The sequence below is a fragment of the Sceloporus occidentalis genome, unplaced genomic scaffold (genome assembly GCF_023333645.1).
Source record: "Sceloporus occidentalis isolate IW3139 unplaced genomic scaffold, rSceOcc1.0.p SCAF_105, whole genome shotgun sequence".
NCBI lineage: Eukaryota > Metazoa > Chordata > Lepidosauria > Squamata > Phrynosomatidae > Sceloporus > Sceloporus occidentalis.
The window spans coordinates 2,659,623-2,676,888 of record NW_028317085.1 but is presented as its reverse complement, the minus strand read 5'-3'; the positions used below and the strand labels follow the sequence as shown (position 1 = coordinate 2,676,888).

General features: G+C 44.4%; 1 protein-coding gene across 1 annotated transcript in view; it reads right to left on the bottom strand.

Moving 5' to 3' along the window:
* The window catches only part of LOC149283399 (UDP-GalNAc:beta-1,3-N-acetylgalactosaminyltransferase 2-like), a 51,286-nt gene extending 40,691 nt beyond the window's left edge, over positions 1-10,595 (bottom strand). Inside the window, exon 1 of the mRNA XM_089497642.1 lies at positions 10,517-10,595. Within this exon, the coding sequence (XP_089353768.1) occupies positions 10,517-10,595 (79 nt within the window). The remainder of the gene's footprint in view (positions 1-10,516) is intronic.
* Positions 10,596-17,266: the final 6,671 nt, after the last annotated feature.

Genomic DNA, 17,266 nt, shown 5'->3' with positions numbered 1-17,266 from the left:
TATGCTCCCTGGTGCTGGGAAAGTCTGGAAAATCTATATAAATTAGGGATTTATCAGGACACCTGAATTAATAAACTTGGAGGGGATTTTCCATCACTTTACCTAATTTTGTGAGGATTCAGAGGGAAAATGTAAAAAAAAATTAGTTTATTTTTCTAATCTTCGCTAGTTTTTACTAAATTTCTCATTCTAAATTTTCAGCTAATCATCCAACTATGGTATCAAACGAAAGCTCTATCTCTCCTTGAAAAAACAATATATAGTTTACATGTGTACACTATTCACAGGAAAAGAGAATCATCGCTAAACCGACATACCCCAAAAATGGCAAAATTGCTCCGGGCTTTGAGGTACCAAAAACCCCTGGGATTGAAGGGGTTAATGTACAGAAACCTTAGCCTCATAAGAACTTTATTGACAACATATGCAACTAATTTTTTACACTTTTTTTAACCACATTTCCCCTTCAAATTATAAACTGTTCTTTTAATAAGTATGATTTTCTTTGCAATACGTATTAATACAATTAATATGTATCATATACGCTGCTCAAAATAATAAAGGGAACACTTAAACAACACAATGTAACTCGAAGTCAATCACACTTCTGTGAAATCACACTGTCCACTCAGGAAGCAACACCGATGGACAATCAATTTCGCATGCTGTTGTGCAAATGGAACACACAACAGGTGGAAATTATAGGCAATTAGCAAGACACCCCCAATAAAGGAGTGGTTCTGCAGGTGGTGACCACAGACCCCTTCTCAGTTCCTATGCTGCCTGATTGATGTTTTGGTCAGTTTTGAATGCTGGCGGTGCTTTCACTCTAGTGGTAGCATAAGTCTACAACCCACACAAGTGGCTCAGGTAGTGCAGCTCATCCAGGATGGCACATCAATGCGAGCTATGGCAAGAAGATTTGCTGTGTCTGTCAGCGTAGTGTCCAGAGCATGGAGGCGCTACCAGGAGACAGGCCAGTACATCAGGAGACGTGGAGGAGGCCGTAGGAGGGCAACAACCCAGCAGCAGGACCGCTACCTCCGCCTTTGTGCAAGGAGGAGCAGGAGGAGCACTGCCAGAGCCCTGCAAAATGACCTCCAGCAGGCCACAAATGTGCATGTGTCCACTCAAACGGGCAGAAAGACTCCATGAGGGTGGTATGAGGGCCCGACGTCGACAGGTGGGGGTTGTGCTTACAGCCCAACACCGTGCAGGACGTTTGGCATTTGCCAGAGAACACCAGGATTGGCATATTCGCTACTGGCGCCTTGTGCTCTTCACAGATGAAAGCAGGTTCACACTGAACACATGTGACAGACGTGACAGAGTCTGGAGACGCCGTGGAGAACGTTCTGCTGCCTGCAACATCCTCCAGCATGACCAGTTTGGCGGTGGGTCAGTAATGGTGTGGGGTGGAATTTCTTTGGGGGGCCGCACAGCCCTCCATGTGCTTGCCAGAGGTAGCCTGACTGCCATTAGGTACCGAGATGAGATCCTCAGACCCCTTGTGAGACCATATGCTGGTGTGGTTGGCCCTGGGTTCCTCCTAATGCAAGACAATGCTAGACCTCATGTGGCTGGAGTGTGTCAGCAGTTCCTGCAAGAGGAAGGCATTGATGCTATGGACTGGCCGGGCCGTTCCCCAGACCTGAATCCGATTGAGCACATCTGGGACATCATGTCTCGCTCCATCCACCAATACCACGTTGCACCACAGACTGTCCAGGAGTTGGCGGATGCTTTAGTCCAGGTCAGGGAGGACATCCCTCAGGAGACCATCCGCAACCTCATCAGGAGCATGCCCAGGCATTGTAGGGAGGTTATACGGGCACGTGGAGGCCACACACACTACTAAGCCTCATTGTGACTTGTTTTAAGGACATTACATCAAAGTTGGATCAGCCTGTAGTGTGGTTTTCCATTTTGATTTTGAGTGTGACTCCATATCCAGACCTCCATTGGTTGATAAATTAGATTTCCACTGAGAATTTTTGTGTGATTTTGTTGTCAGCACATTCAACTATGTAAAGACGAAAGTATGTCATACGATTAGTTCATTCATTCAGATCTAGGATGTGTAATCTTAGTGTTCCCTATTTTTGTGCAATTTTGCTTAGGATTTCTTCCACATGTTCTCCTGCTAAAATTGTTTTATGTATGTTCAGCAACATCCACTATATAGAGAGTATAGTTATACCTCACATATATATGTTTTTTGGTTTTTTTTGCTTGTTTAAGGAGCTGACATACTCTTATAAAATTTTTATTATTTGTGGGCAGGGAGGTTTTCTAGTGGGAGGGGTATGTGTACTATTCTACAATTATTTTTCTATTTTATTTTCTTTACACTGCTCTCTGAGAATGTAGTATGCAATTATAACTAGAGAAGTATAACTAGCGAAGGTACCCCCCTGTTGATGTCATAGTGACATAGCAGCTTTTTTTCCTTTTCCCTGTGATCTCAGTGTGTTCTGGTCATTGTATACCCAAGCAGCAAAGGAGTTTACAGTATAGAACAATATTTCAGGCTGTAGTCAGCATTAAAATGGACAGTAATGATAAGCAGGACACTAAACACATCATTTATTATACATTGAATACACAACTCCATCACAGAAATTATTGTAACTTTTTGATTTTTTCATGGGTTGATTAATGATTACTTTATTGCTATTGATAAATAGGACATACACACACCATACCCTATATGGCATGACAGCACAGAGTAGAGTAGGGCTGCAAAAACTAATCGATAATAATCGATAATGAATTTCAGTATCAATTAGTTGAATCAATTTTATCGATTATAAGATTAAGGTTTTTTCCCCAGAGCAAATGCTCTAAAAACTACCCCTTTATTATAATCCAACCTCAAATAGAGGTTGGATAATAACACTAAGATCCAGATCCCCCGCAGCATTGCAGGGGACCTGGGTCCTTCTCTCTGACAGCCGCCGGGGCTTCTATGATGGAACACCAGCGTGACATGACCTTCCAGTGATCCACCATAGAAGCACCGGCGGAAATATCGGCCAGCACAGCGGAGGTTGTCTGCACACATTGCGCAACGTGTGCCGGCTGCTAGAGACAGAGAGGAGGATCCACCGCAGCACTGCAGGGGACCTGGATCTTCCTCTCTGGCAGCCGGTAGACGTCTGTGCGATGCACGCAGATATCCTTCGCTACTGCCGGCACTTTCATTGGGGCTTCTATGATGGAGCACTGGCGTCACATGACCTTCCGGTGCTCAGTCATAGAAGCTCCAGCGAAAGTCCCGGTCACCAGCAGAGGTTTGTCTGTGCGCATTGCACAGACGTTCACTGGCTGCCCCTACTAGACACCAAGGAGTCTGAAGCACGGGGGGTAAGTATGGGGGGGGGTGGCATATCAGGGAGTATAGGGCATTCGGGGGGTATGAGGCATTTCAGGCTGTATATCTGGGAGGCAGTGTGGCAAGCCTGGGCTCAAATGTGCATAACTGGGGGGACAGGTTAGGAAATAAAGAAATGTGTTTTTTTGTAATTCTGCTGTTTTTAACATCATATTTGTTTATTAAATTATTTTAAATAAATCAAAAATTGACTTTTTTTAATCCGATTAATCCAACTAATCGATTATGAAAAATAATCGTTAGTTGCAGTCACAGAGTAGAGTAGCAAGAAGTCCTCAGTGGTGACTGCTGTGCTAATGTAAGAACTTTCTATACCAACATTTTTCTCCTCTCTACTCTTATTGAAGGTTTGCACAAAACAACAAGAGATCCTGTATCAGTACACAAGTGTATGTGTAATATCACCAGGTTCAGCTGCAATTGTGATAAGTGTGCCCTTCTTTTAAGGTCCATAGCACTGTAAATTATAAATGGCCATACAGTGTTTTTCCCTTCTGCACCTAAAGGGAAAAGGAGGTCCTTCATCCTACTGGGTACCACTACACTAAACGTGTCAACCCTTAGAGAACAGATATTCCATTTTTAATGTTTTATTTATGTCTTCTTGCTGTTATCTTTACTCTCCGCAACCTTACCAGAAGCACAGACAAAGTGCAATTGAGCTCAGAACAAATGCAGCAAAAAAAATGGTGTTCTCAGTAGTTTGGTATGCACATTTGTGCTGTTACCATTGCTCCTGATAGGGATCGAGTAAATGACCCTGTAATGACAAGGTAGTAATTGAAGGGATACACGAGCCATCATATGCACTTTAATTGATATGATGGCTGAGTGTCCACTTTATATTGTGCAGAATCCAATACGCAAAACACACAAGCAATCTATTGATTAATGAACAAGAAATGTGAATTATTTGAAATGGCTCAGCCAATACACAGAACTAATATACAGCTAATAATATACAGCTAATAGGTTCTTACAGCTCTTTGCTATGAGATGAACGAACATGTGGTTCTGGTTGTAAGTTTGAAAAGTCTCTCAATATTGTAAGCTTGAGAGCAGGGCTCTCTCCACCTAATGTATCAGTTTGTCTTAGTCTGTCAATTATAGTCTTTTCATACCCCTTGAATATACCGTATTTGCTCAATTATAAGATGACCCCCCAAAATCTGAATATTCATTTAGGAAAAAAAGAAAAAGCATGAATATAAAACTACCCTATAAGAAAAATATACACATCTGCCACCCCTTATGCACCACTCTGCCCCCCAGAAATGCCTTATACCCCCAATATGCCACTTTGCCCCCCAGAAATGCCTCATACCCCCTATATGCCACTTTCCCCCCAGAAATGCCTTATACCCCCTATATGCCACTCTGCCCCCAGAAATGTTTTATACACCCCTATTTATGCCACTCTGCCCCCCCAGAAATGCCTTATACACCATATATGCCACTCTGCTGCCAGAAAACCATTGAACCCCGCCCCCATGCCACTCAACCCCTCCCTGCCACTCTTAACCCAACCCCCCCACTTACCAGTGCATCCCTTTACTTGTGACCCATGCTTCAGACTCCCTGGTTTCTAGTGGGGCAGCCGGTGGAGGTCTGTGCGATGCAGACCAGACATCATGCTGTGCCCCCCACCTGGAATGCCACGAATGTGTCATACACAATTGTGGCATTGAAGGGGTTAACGCTGCACAGTCGCTCTCATGGGAGCGATCAGGCAGCAGGGGGGTGTTGGGGCTGGTCTCCACACTCATGGGGAGACCAAAGAACCCTCTCCCCTGTCCCTGAAGCTGCCTCTGGCAGCTGGGACTCAATTGCTGGTCTATAGACCAGCCATTGCAGGGGGGAGTCTCTTTGATGACGACTGTAGGCTTCCATGCCTACAGGAATCATCAAAGGGCTTGTGGGGGCTCGTTTTTGCTGTTGCTGGTCTGTCTGGGCTTCCAGGCAGACCACCAGCAGCAGAGTCCGGTACAAAACGGGAATTAACCCCTAAATGCCCCGATCGCGGCATTGAAGGGGTTAACGCTGCACTGTCGCTCTCATGGAGCGATCAGGCAGCAGGGGGGTGTTGGGTCAGGTCCCCACACTTGTGTGGGGGCCCAATCAACACACAACCCCCTTACCTGAAGCTGCCTGTGGCAGCTGAAAACACGATTGCTGGTTTTCCAGCAACCGTGTTTTCAGCCTACAGGATCACTCCGTGGGAGTGATCTCAGGCTCGGGGGCGGGCTCTGTGTGGCTGTGCTGTCTGCCCAGACTCCTGGGCAGACAGCAGCAGCGCCCCCGTGTGGTGACTCAGCCTCTTACATCCAAAATTTTTTCTGGATGTAAGAGGCTGACAAAACCTAGGCGCCAGGACAAAATTCTCTGTCGCCATGGCGACCTGGGATTTGTCGAGCCCTGCATTAATGAATATGTGTAAATAATTTATTAAAGAATAAATGACTGTGTGAATGAAAGTGAATTAGTGAGTGACTGTTAAAGTGTTTGTGTGAATCATAGGTGTATAATTAATTGTGAAAAAGACAAAGATGGTATAAGCAGGGTGTTTAAGCATTGGGGACCAAGATGGTAAAGGCAGGGTGTTTATGGGACAAAGATGGCACAGGTAGCGTGCTTATGGGACAAAGATGGCGTACGCTTGGCTGTTTGTGGACAATGTTGACTCACTCTGAGCTGCTTGGGGACAATGATGGCACGTCCTATGTGTATGTAATTTGGGTGCTGGTCAGGTTCTATGTGGGCAGTGTGGATGCCAGGGCTGGCTTTGGGGTGTGCAACCTGTGATCTATGCCTGTAATTTAGGGTGTTTTATCTATACCTTTAATGCTGAGTTTTTATGTGAATTCTGGGTTTTTCGTGTTATTCTGTAGATGCGTATCTGCTATGCTATGTTTCCATACATTATTTATGCTTACCTGCAAATACAGGATTTGTATGTCTTATTCAGTTGATCAATACCTGTTTATTTGATTTATACCTTCACTGCTGAGTTTACATGTACGGGCTCAAAATGCTTTGTTTTCAATGGGTTTAGGGACCGCCCATTGTCCTTAAGGGGTTACATGTGATTTCCAGTTGATCCATACCTGGGTTTGTGTGTTCTGTTGATTTATACCTGCAATGCTATGTTTTCATACATTATTTATGTATACCTGCAAATACAGGGTTTTTATGTCTTATTCAGTTGCACGTGCCACGTGTTTCCATGTGTTGTTTATTTGATCTATACCTGAACTACAGGGAGTAAGTAAAAGAGAGGTGTGGTTTAGTGAATGAGGGGACAAACGGACTCTGTGGATGATTACTGGGGGAGAGGACCTCAATGTCACGGGGCAGTCAGTCATCCCCTGATCTGCAGTTAGTGTGGCAAATATTTTTTTTATTTTTTTTGGTGTGGTAGCATGCTTGATTGCATGCTAGGGAGCGTGGCCCAAAAAAAAAAATGCTTGGGTAGGGTCCAATTTTTTCACTATAAAATATATTAGCAACAGGGTCTATATATATATATACATATATATAATATATATATATATATATGCGCAACAGGGACAAATATTTCCCTAATATTTATATATATCAGCAGCAGGGTCTAATATTGAATGAAAAATAACTGCTAGTTCAGCTGTTATTTTAAAATCAGATTTCAATCAAGGTCTTTCCTTCAAAGAGATAAGTACATATCTAACACACACATATATATATATATATATATATATATATATATATATATATATATATATATATATATAGCAAATAAAGTTGATGCACTCAGCCGGTCTTGTTTTTATAAAATGTATTGACTTGGTGAAGGTCCAACGTTTCGGCCTTTCTCAAGAACACATACACGCGGTGTATATGTAGCGTTTTATAATCCCCCCCCCCACTTTGGTCCCTGTCCCCCCATGTACCCCCCCCCAAATATGAAAGCTGGAGACGCCACTGCATAGAAGTCCCAGCGGAAGTGCCGGCAGCAGAGACTGTTTGTGCGCATCACGTAAATGTTCACCGGCTTCTATGGTGGAGCACCGGAAGGTCTTGTGATGCCGGCGCTCCGTCATAGAAGCCTCCAGAGGCTGCCAGAGAGGAGGGTCCGGGTCCCCTGCAGCGCTGCGGGGGATCTGGATCTTAGTCTTGTAATCAGATCTCTATTTGAGGTCTGATTAGAAGAGGACCCCAAATTTAAGATGAGGGATATTTTTCAGAGCATTATCTGCTCTATAGCATTATCTCGTCTTATAATCGAGCAGACACGGTATGTATTGTAGGAAGTGCTATGTATTCTTGGCGCTATAGAAATAAAAGATAATAATAAATGTGATCTTATCACTATAGCAACCATTGGACTGGTCCAGTTAGCAGTAAAAAGGGCGCTTTTAAGTGAAGATGTTCTACATAATTCCATCATTCCCACAACTGAATCCCTTTTATTCTTATATTGTAAATGCAATTAATGTGTATTTCAAAAACCTGTACAAAATCAGGCACCCTAAATTCAAAACCATCCAAACAATATAACAAATGTTACAAAATATTTGCAACCTTAAATAACATTATTTTTCTAAGTGTGCTGGAGGGCACATTTTTCCTTAGTCTTTGAAAGCAACACTGTTAACACATTTAGCAATTACTGTTAAAATGTGCAAATAAATGGCATGGTGAAATTCAAAACACCGTATTTGCTCGATTATAAGACGAGGTTTTTTTCAGAGCAAATGCTCTGAAAAATATCCCTCGTCTTATAATCGGGGTCGTCTTATAATCAGACCTCAAATAGGTCTGACTATGAGACGACTAAGATCCCCCCCCCCGCCCCACTTACCGGTACTTCTGAGTCCCCAGTGTGTAGCTGGGGCAGCGTGTAGGGGAACTCTGATCTCTGACAGTCGGGGAAGGTCTGCGCGATGGACGCAGACAACCCCCGCTGCTAGCCATGCCTCCTTCTGGCTGCAGCGTAAGTGCGTGGGATCTACACGCTGCCCCGGCTACATGACAGGGAAGTCAGAAGCACCGGTAAGTTTGGGGGGGGGGGGCGGGGGAGTGTTAAATGGGGGGCATAAGGCATTTCTGGAGGCAGAGTGCTCTGTGAAATGCCTTTTAACCCCCTTAATGCCACTCTGCGTCCAGAAATGCCTTTTTAACCCTCTATATGCCACTCTGCCTCATGAATGCCTTAAACCTCCCTATATGCTACTCTTCCCCATAATATGCCTTTTAACCCTTGTAGAAAAGCCCCTTTAAATCCCGGGATATATAACCTTCACCCATCTGGCTTTCCTTTAACTACTACAGATTCCTCGTCGTATGAAACTCCACTTACACCAGTGGCTTAAAACAATGGGTTTATTAAAATAACAAATACATATATATGAGTATACAGAGAAGCGTCTGAAATACAAGGCTCTATGACTCTAACTACACTATGCTAATGACTATGTGTACATGTAAGGATGGGGTGTCCCTGTCACCTTGATGTCATCCTTCCTTCCTTCTTTCTGGTTCTCTCTCTTTATAGCCACTATGCCCAAACAGTCCCAGCCAATCATCTTCTTAGTTTGTGTCCACTCAACCTTAGGAAGGCACAATCTTGTACCTGCACCATCTGCCTGTAGAGACCGCTCTTGTCCAGGAAGTTAGATTGCCCCCACAGTGAAGTTGATGGCATATTCAGGGTGGGTCTCTGGAATGTTGATATTATCTCCTGCAATCCTTTTGTTGTAGGAGAAACACATGCTTGTCTCCAGCCCAGATACTATCTCCTGCAGTCCTTTTGTTGTAGGAGATTGTAGATTGTATCTCCTGTTTATTGTTCCCACCTGGTAGAGAGATAGCCCTTTGATGTATTGTGTTCCTGGACATTTGGGTTTCGCCACTAGTGTAATTCCTTGAAACTGGTTTACTCAAGAGGAATCCCATTGTGTTGGGAGCCAGCTGTTGTCCTTGGAGATTAATAGTTGACTTATATTTATTACAACCCTCTAAATGCCAGAGTGGCAATTAGGGGTATAAGGCATTTCTGGAGGCAGAGTGGCACATAGGGGGTCAAAAGGCTTTTTCTTTTTTCCTAAATTAATATTCAGATTTGGGAGGTCGTCTGATAATCAGTGTCGTCTTATAATCGAGCAAATACGGTAATCCAAAATCTTTTTTTATTTTATAATTCAAATTACATTACAGAATTCTAGACAATTATATTTCTACATGAGTTGGAGGGCCTATTTTCTTAAGAATTCTAAGACAAAAAAATAAAATCAGCATAAAATTCAAATTATCAAAAAATTATTTTAACTTTCAAATTAGCGCACAATCTCTGCAGCCTTTAGACCATTATTTATAACTAATCATTGCTTTACAACAATTACTTTAAAATGATATATGTATCTATATATGTATATATACACATAAATAAAATAGCTTGAGATTGGTTTGTCTTCAGTGTCTTTTATAATTTGGTGTTTTTATTATGGGTTTTTGTACTTATAAAAAGTCAAATCTTTATCTGCTCCAATCCACGAGAACAGCCCTTTCTTATCGAACGATATTACAAACAGGGGGCCAACAATGTTTTGCATTAGTTTACTGTAGTCTCTCCCCTCTGGAAGTCATTTAATGCAACACTGCATTCAAAGCTTTATTGGGCGATATAGAATTTATATTAATTCCAGTATAAGCCGTTTTCCCATTAGTGGCATAATTTTATTTACTTGAGTCCTACAAAACAAAAAAGTACCTCTGTTTTCAAGCCAATATCCAGTTACTTCTAAACTACTCTTTATACCGAATATGCCCTTGACGATCAGGCAGGGTGGGCACCCAGATCCCACACGAAGGTTATATAAAATGGCAATATGTTTCCTTCTCTTTCCAAGCCCCAAACGACTATTAATTAGTATGAACGTAAAAGACAGGAGCACGTATAAATAATGAAGCAACGCGTGGTAGCATTATCAGGCTAAAGGGCAGGCAGAGAAATGCAGTCACCGTAAGACAGAAAAAGTCATGGGCGGGTAAACAGCCCACTCTATCAAACTGCAGCCACCGGGCACAAGGGCAAAGCGGGGAGTGGAACCAGAGCCCAGGCTGCTGCATGACAGGACACCAGCCTACCTGAGAAGTTCAGCAGCCAAAGGTGAAAGACCACCCCGATCACACAGGGACACAGGAAGAGCAGAAGCAGATGTCGCATTGGCCGCCAGTTCAAGGAGACAGCATAGAAGGCTGGACTGGACTCTCTCCCCGGGCCCGCGGTTCGCTCACTGCAGCGGTGCCCGAGGAATGTACAGCAAACCCATGCTGCCCAGCGACCCGCTGCCGTGCTAAGGAGCCGTCCGCTGCCCAGGGAAGGGATTTCATCGAACCGGCCAATAGCAGCGCGGCTTCTACTGGGGCCGCGGCCGGGGGTGTGAGGGACGGTGTGAGGTGCGACTCTACTGGTTATTAGGCGGAGAAGCCGGGGACGTCGTTGCTGCTATTCGACTTGGCAGAGAAACATGGGCGGGTCTAGCATTGACGCATAAATTAAAAGCCATTGGTTAAAGCGCTTGGAAGAATCTAAGGAGAGTTACACTGGTGGCGACTGCAGACACATATATATGTGATGTGATCTTTACAGCGACCTATATGTCATAGGAGTCAAGCCTTACAGAATACTAAGCTCCATACAGATGCAGTGATTAGTGGATGAGGAGCAGTGATTAGTGGATGAGGAAGATGGATATGGCCATATGGGTCCAAGAGAGCATGGAGTCTGAATATTGATTTGTAACTTTTGTTCAGCAAACATAGAAAAAGATTGAAACATAGAATTTGATGGCAGATAAGGACCATTTGGCCGTCTAGTCTGCCGATTTGCCCCCCTGATGTTAGATATTCACTATGCATTAGTTCTTGCTCATGTCGTAGATTCGGGATAGCTTTATGTCCATCCCTTATATGTTTAAATGCCCTCACAGTATTAGCCTTTACCACTTCTGCTGGGGGCTATTAAACTTATCTACCTCTCAGTTAAGTAAAACGTTATTACATTACATCTAAACCTTTACCCCTCCAGTTTTTGATTATGACCTTATTTTAAAATTTCTCCTTTGAAAGAAACGTTCCTCCTGTACTTTATTAAACCCCTTACGGGCCGGGCTTTGTGACAGAAGCTGTTTTAAGATTTTTGTGATGTTGAGCTATCATTTTCGTCTCTCTCATTTAGTGAGTAACTATATAAAAAAATATGGTGAACATTTGAAAAAAATAATTTCTGACTTTTATTTGAAATTTTTTTTATCCATCCACAAAAGCCAATGAACAAACAACTACCGTATTGGCTCGGATATAGGCCACCCCCCGTGTATAGGCCGCACCCTAAAAGTTTGGTGCTTTTTTAAAGAATTTTTTTTTTTAATAGACATGCTGCCACTCTGTCTCCCCCCCCCGAGATATGCTGCCACTCTCCCCCACCCGAGATATGCTGCCACTCTGTCCCCTCCGAGATATGCTGCCACTGTCCTCCCCCCCCCCGAGATATGCTGCCACTGTCCTCCTCCTCCTCCTCCCCCCGAGATATGCTGCCACTATCCCCCCCCCGAGATATGCTGCCACTCTGCCCCCCCCCGACTTACCAGAGCAGACTCCCGGGTGTCTTGCGGGGCCGGTGGGGGACATCTACGCAATATGCGTATACAACTTCCGGTGCCGGGACTCAACGGATGTGCTGGCACCAGAAGTTGTATACGCGTATTGCGTAGGTGTCCCCCGCTGGCCCCGCAAGACACCCGGGAGTCTGCTCTGGTAAGTCTTGGGGGCAGAGGTAAAATGCATCGTGCGGATGTTCACCGCTGACGGAGAACGTCTGCATGATGCGCTTAGACAATCTCCCGTGCCAGCACTCCCCCCGTGGGAAGTGCTGGCAAGGGAGGCTGTCTGAGCGTATCAGAGAGTAGGATACGGGTCCCCTGCACCGCTGCGGGGGATCTGTATCCTAACCCTACTGCCTGCCCGGCGCCCGGAACTGCATGTCTTAAAGACTTAAAGTGGGGGGGGGGGAAGTGCGGCCTATATTCGAGCCAATACGGTAAATAGATTCTAATATGTTAGAAATACCCAATGTTTTTATGTTTTTTTTTATAGTGTATAGGTAAAATAGGATTTTTTTTTAAATGTTTTCGAAGTTAGCAATAGTGACATTGTAACACTGGTATCTGAATCCCTGAAACATCCTCCACATGAACATATTTTTTAGACAACCCAGGGTATTCAACTTAGGGTATTTTGATATTTTTCATGCAGCCAATTTACCACCAAACTTTGCCAAAGAGGTGGAATTTAGGTATAACTGTACTAAGGATTTAAAGGGTTACTAAAAACAACACCTCAATATGTGTTCAGCAACATCAGAGTACAGTGATGCTGTCAGGATTCCACCCTGCTAGCCCGGACCATGTATGATTACTTTTGCCGTTATGTCCGGCTGCTACCACTAGTGGCCACCCTCTCCCTCTCTCTGCAGTGCTCAGGATCGGATTACCAGGTCAGCTGGGTCTGATCACCTGAGTGGGACCTGCCTTTATTAACCTGCCCTGCCCTGTAGTCAGGGCCTTTGCATTGATGTGCATGGACCGCTCTGCTTTGGCCCTGTACCGTGAGCTACCTGCTAGTTCCTGAGCTACCTGCCTGTACTTGCTGTCAACCCACCCAGTGGGCCTCTGTACCCGTCAGCCCTGCCAGTGGGCTTCCTGCCGTCAGCCCACCCAGTGGGCCTCCGTACCAGTCAGCTCAGCCCTGCCAGTGGGCTTCCTGCCGTCAGCCCACCCAGTGGGCCTCCGTACCAGTCAGCCCACCCAGTGGGCCTCCGTACCAGTCAGCCCACCCAGTGGGCCTGCGTACCCGTCAGCCCTGCCAGTGGGCTTCCTGCCGTCAGCCCACCCAGTGGGTCTCCGTACCCGTCAGCCCTGCCAGTGGGCTTCCTGCCGTCAGCCCACCCAGTGGGTCTCCGTACCCGTCAGCCCTGCCAGTGGGCTTCCTGTCGTCAGCCCACCCAGTGGGTCCCCGTACCCGTCAGCCCTGCCAGTGGGCTTCCTGCCGTCAGCCCTGACAGTAGGCATCCTGCCTAGAAACTACTGCCTTTTCTTGCTGGTGATATCCTTCATCAATACAGTACCTTTCCTTGTATTCTGTTGTGCCGTGTGTTATTTCGCCTGTCCGTACCACATCACATACCGTCATGCATCGTGGGGTGCAAACAGAACCCCTTGTATCCCCTGCTACTGGGCTCCTACCCGACCTGCTTACCAGGGTCCTGACAGATGCATGAGTTTGTTGGATTGTTGTGGGGCTAAATGGGACAAGCACAATTTCAGTTTTTAACTTGAACCTTTGACATCTGGTCATCATGCCACCATGTCCTATTTGGAACATCTTTGAATCTGGCCAATTCAGTTTACCCCATCAAACCATATATTTCAAATAATGGTATTTTAACACTTTCCATGTGCTAATTCTAACACTAGCCTTTGTCAAACTTTGTGGTAGTAATTATTTTGGTGGTTTTTAAATTTACAGCTCCTGGTATATGTCACCGTCAAACCACCAATATGTTTTAGCAACTTCTCCTCCAGAGCACAGGGATACCACCCATGCATAGGCGGGTTGTTGGGTTTGGGGGCTAAAAGGCCACATTTGGGACATGCACATTTTAGTTTCTCAACTTGTAATTTCGACATCGGGTCATCCTCCATCCATGTTCTATTTGGGACATCTTTGAACCCTGCCTATTTAATTTACCCCATCAAATCATATATTTTTTAAAAACTAGACACCCAAGGGAATTTTAGACAATGGTATTTTAACACTTTTCTTGCACTAATTCTATCATTAGCCTTTGTCAAACTTTGGTAGTAATTGGCTGGCATCAATGATAAAAAACTGAAATGTGCACCTGAAATTAATTACCATATTTGCTCGATTATAAGACAGAGCAAATAGATGTCTGACTATAAGACTAAGTCAGGGAACCTGGATCCTTCTCTCTGGCAGCTCGTGGGCGTCTGTGCGCTGCTGCCGGTACTTTCGCCAGGGCTTCTGTGGTGGAGCACTGGCGTGACATGACCTTCCAGTGCTCAGTCATAGAAGCCCCATAAAAGCATCGCGCAGACCTCCACCGACTGCCCCACTAGACACCGGGGAGTCTGAAGCATGGGAGACAAGTCTAGGGATGCACTGGTAAGTCGGGGGGTTAAGAGTGGCATGGGGGGTATAAAGTTTTTCTGGAGGCAGAGTGGCATATAGGGGGTTAAAAGGCATATCAGGGAGGACGAGTAGAAAATATGGGTGTATAAGGCATATCTAGGAGGCAGAGTGGCAAATAGGGGGTTAAAATGCATATCTGGGGCAGAGTGGCTTATTATGGAAGCAGAGTGGCATATAGGGGGTATAAGGCATTTTGGGATGCAGAGTGGCATTTAAGAGGGTATAAGGCATATCTGGGAGGCAGATGTGCATAACTGGGGCAGAGTGGCAAATAAAAGGAAATAAAAACAAAAAACATTTTTCTCAATCATAGTTTTTATTAAATATGAAAAAATAGTTTACATGTGAATATTTACTAGTATTTTTTCCCCCCTATAGGGTAGTCTCATATTTAGGCTTTTTCTTTTTTTCCTAAATTAATATTCAAATTTTAGGGGGGTTCTCTTATAATCAGGGTTGTATTATAATTGAGCAAATAGGGTATTTTGTTTATATAATACAAAATGTAATTGTTAATGAATTAAAAATAAATCAACTTTTTTTTTTAAAGTGCAGACAACAAAAAAACTGCCTATACAGTGATCAATTACAAAGAAACTCCTTCCTTGACAATAAATATATCAAGGAACATCATTGGATCTTCCTGACAGCAACACCACCTAAATGACGGAAGCTCTTGTGCTTCTGAAGCTCTTGGCAGGAGAAGAGCAGCACAATATTGAAAGACACGATGTCGGTGGAATATGATGGCTACCTGGCGATGGAAAGAGCGGTTAGGAAGTGATCAACGACATTGAGGCATTTCAGCAACAGCGGCTAAACACTCTTTCTAGCAGCAGGGCGCCGCCATATTTTAAGGCATGCGTCTTGCAATAGGGCGAATGTGATCGCTCCATAGAGCAGCTAAATTCTGTCTTGGAATTTTTACTTCCCATGTTTCATATTATACATATTTTAACATTAAGCTGCCCCATACTCGACAATTCCTCTAATTTACTTGGCTTATCCACCAGGAATGTCTATGTTGTTGCAGATCTTTGTATCACCAAAAAATACATAATTTACCGTTAAGAATTTTGTAATAGCACTATTAAAAATATTAAAAAGTACAGGTCCAAATACAGATCCTTGGGGTACACCACTAATCATAATAAAAGTTATCTTAGTAAATCCAAAAGAGAGATGTTTGAGAGCAAATTATTTTGTAAATGCATCGTAAAGTGATAGTAGTGCATTAAGCCCTTCATTACGAAGGGTATTTTGTACCCTAAAGCCTTGGGCTTGTTTGCATATGTCATGATTCCACCCTACTAGCCCGGACCATGCATAATTATTTCGCGGTCATGTCCATCTCCAACCACTAGTGGCCACCCTTGTCACTCTGAACCACTCTGAAGTGATTATCAGGTCCAGCTGCTTCATATCACCTGATCAAGCCAGGCTTTATAAACCTGCCCAGCCCTTCAGTCTGGGCCTTGACATTAACGTTTTAGGACTACCTGATCTGCTCCTGATCTGCTCCTGATCTGCTCCTGATCTGCTCCTGATCTGCTCCTGATCTGCTCCTGATCTGCTCCTGATCTGCTCCTGATCTGCTCCTGATCTGCTCCTGATCTGCTCCTGATCTGCTCCTGATCTGCTCCTGATCTGCTCCCTGATCTGCTCCTGTTTTGGTTCCTGAGTTGCGGCCAGCGCCCCACTAGTGGACTCCCAAGATGAGTGCCCTGCAAGTGGGCAACCTGCCGTGTGCCCTGCAAGTGGGCTTCCAGCCGAGTGTGCCCCATCCCGAGGGCTTCCAGCCGAGTGTGCCCCATCCCGAGGGCTTCCAGCCAAGAGACTTTCCTTGTTCATATGTTGTACCATCCTTTACAATACAAGTATTATCAGTATCATCAGTCTGTGGTTCGTTTCTTTCCGCTCGTCTGTAGTATCCCCTGCACCTGGGCTCCTTCTCTACCTGTGTACCCGGTTCGTGACAGCATACGTCCAAGGAGCCTCTTTCCTTTAGTAAAAGCTTAGGAGTTTTTGCTGGGTATGATTTTATCATGGTGTTATACAGGATGAAATTTTACAATAATATGTGTAGAAACTGATGTTCTCTTTATAAATTAAATTATGTCAAAATGCATTGTATCCTTCCTAAACTCCTTATTTACTAAGATAAAAAGCTACTCTGCCTTTTAGCCAACATCAGGTGTAGTTAGAGGGAAAAAATGTTTGGTCCCCACATTCAGGGTCCATGGGCTGGTATTAATGCAACTCTAGGGGGCCCAGTCAACCCCTGTGAATGCTTGTCCATATGCGTGAACTCACATCGTATAGCTATGGTGCTCGCATGCCGTGTGAGCAACCCCCTTTCTGCTTCACAGCGTAGTCATGTTTTATTAAATTGCCTGACCTTGCTGCGTTCCAGCTTCCCTTGGGCAAGTGCCAAAGAGAGAGCTGCTGTGACATAAGGGGGTGCGGGCACAGTATGAATGATCGAGTAAGTGAATGAGTGTATGAATGAATGTATGTAAGTGTGTGTGTGTTAGAATGGATGTATAAGTGTTTGGGGGATCAAATATGACACAGACAGGCTGTTAGGGAGCAGAAATGGTACAGGCAGTTGGTTTGGGTGCA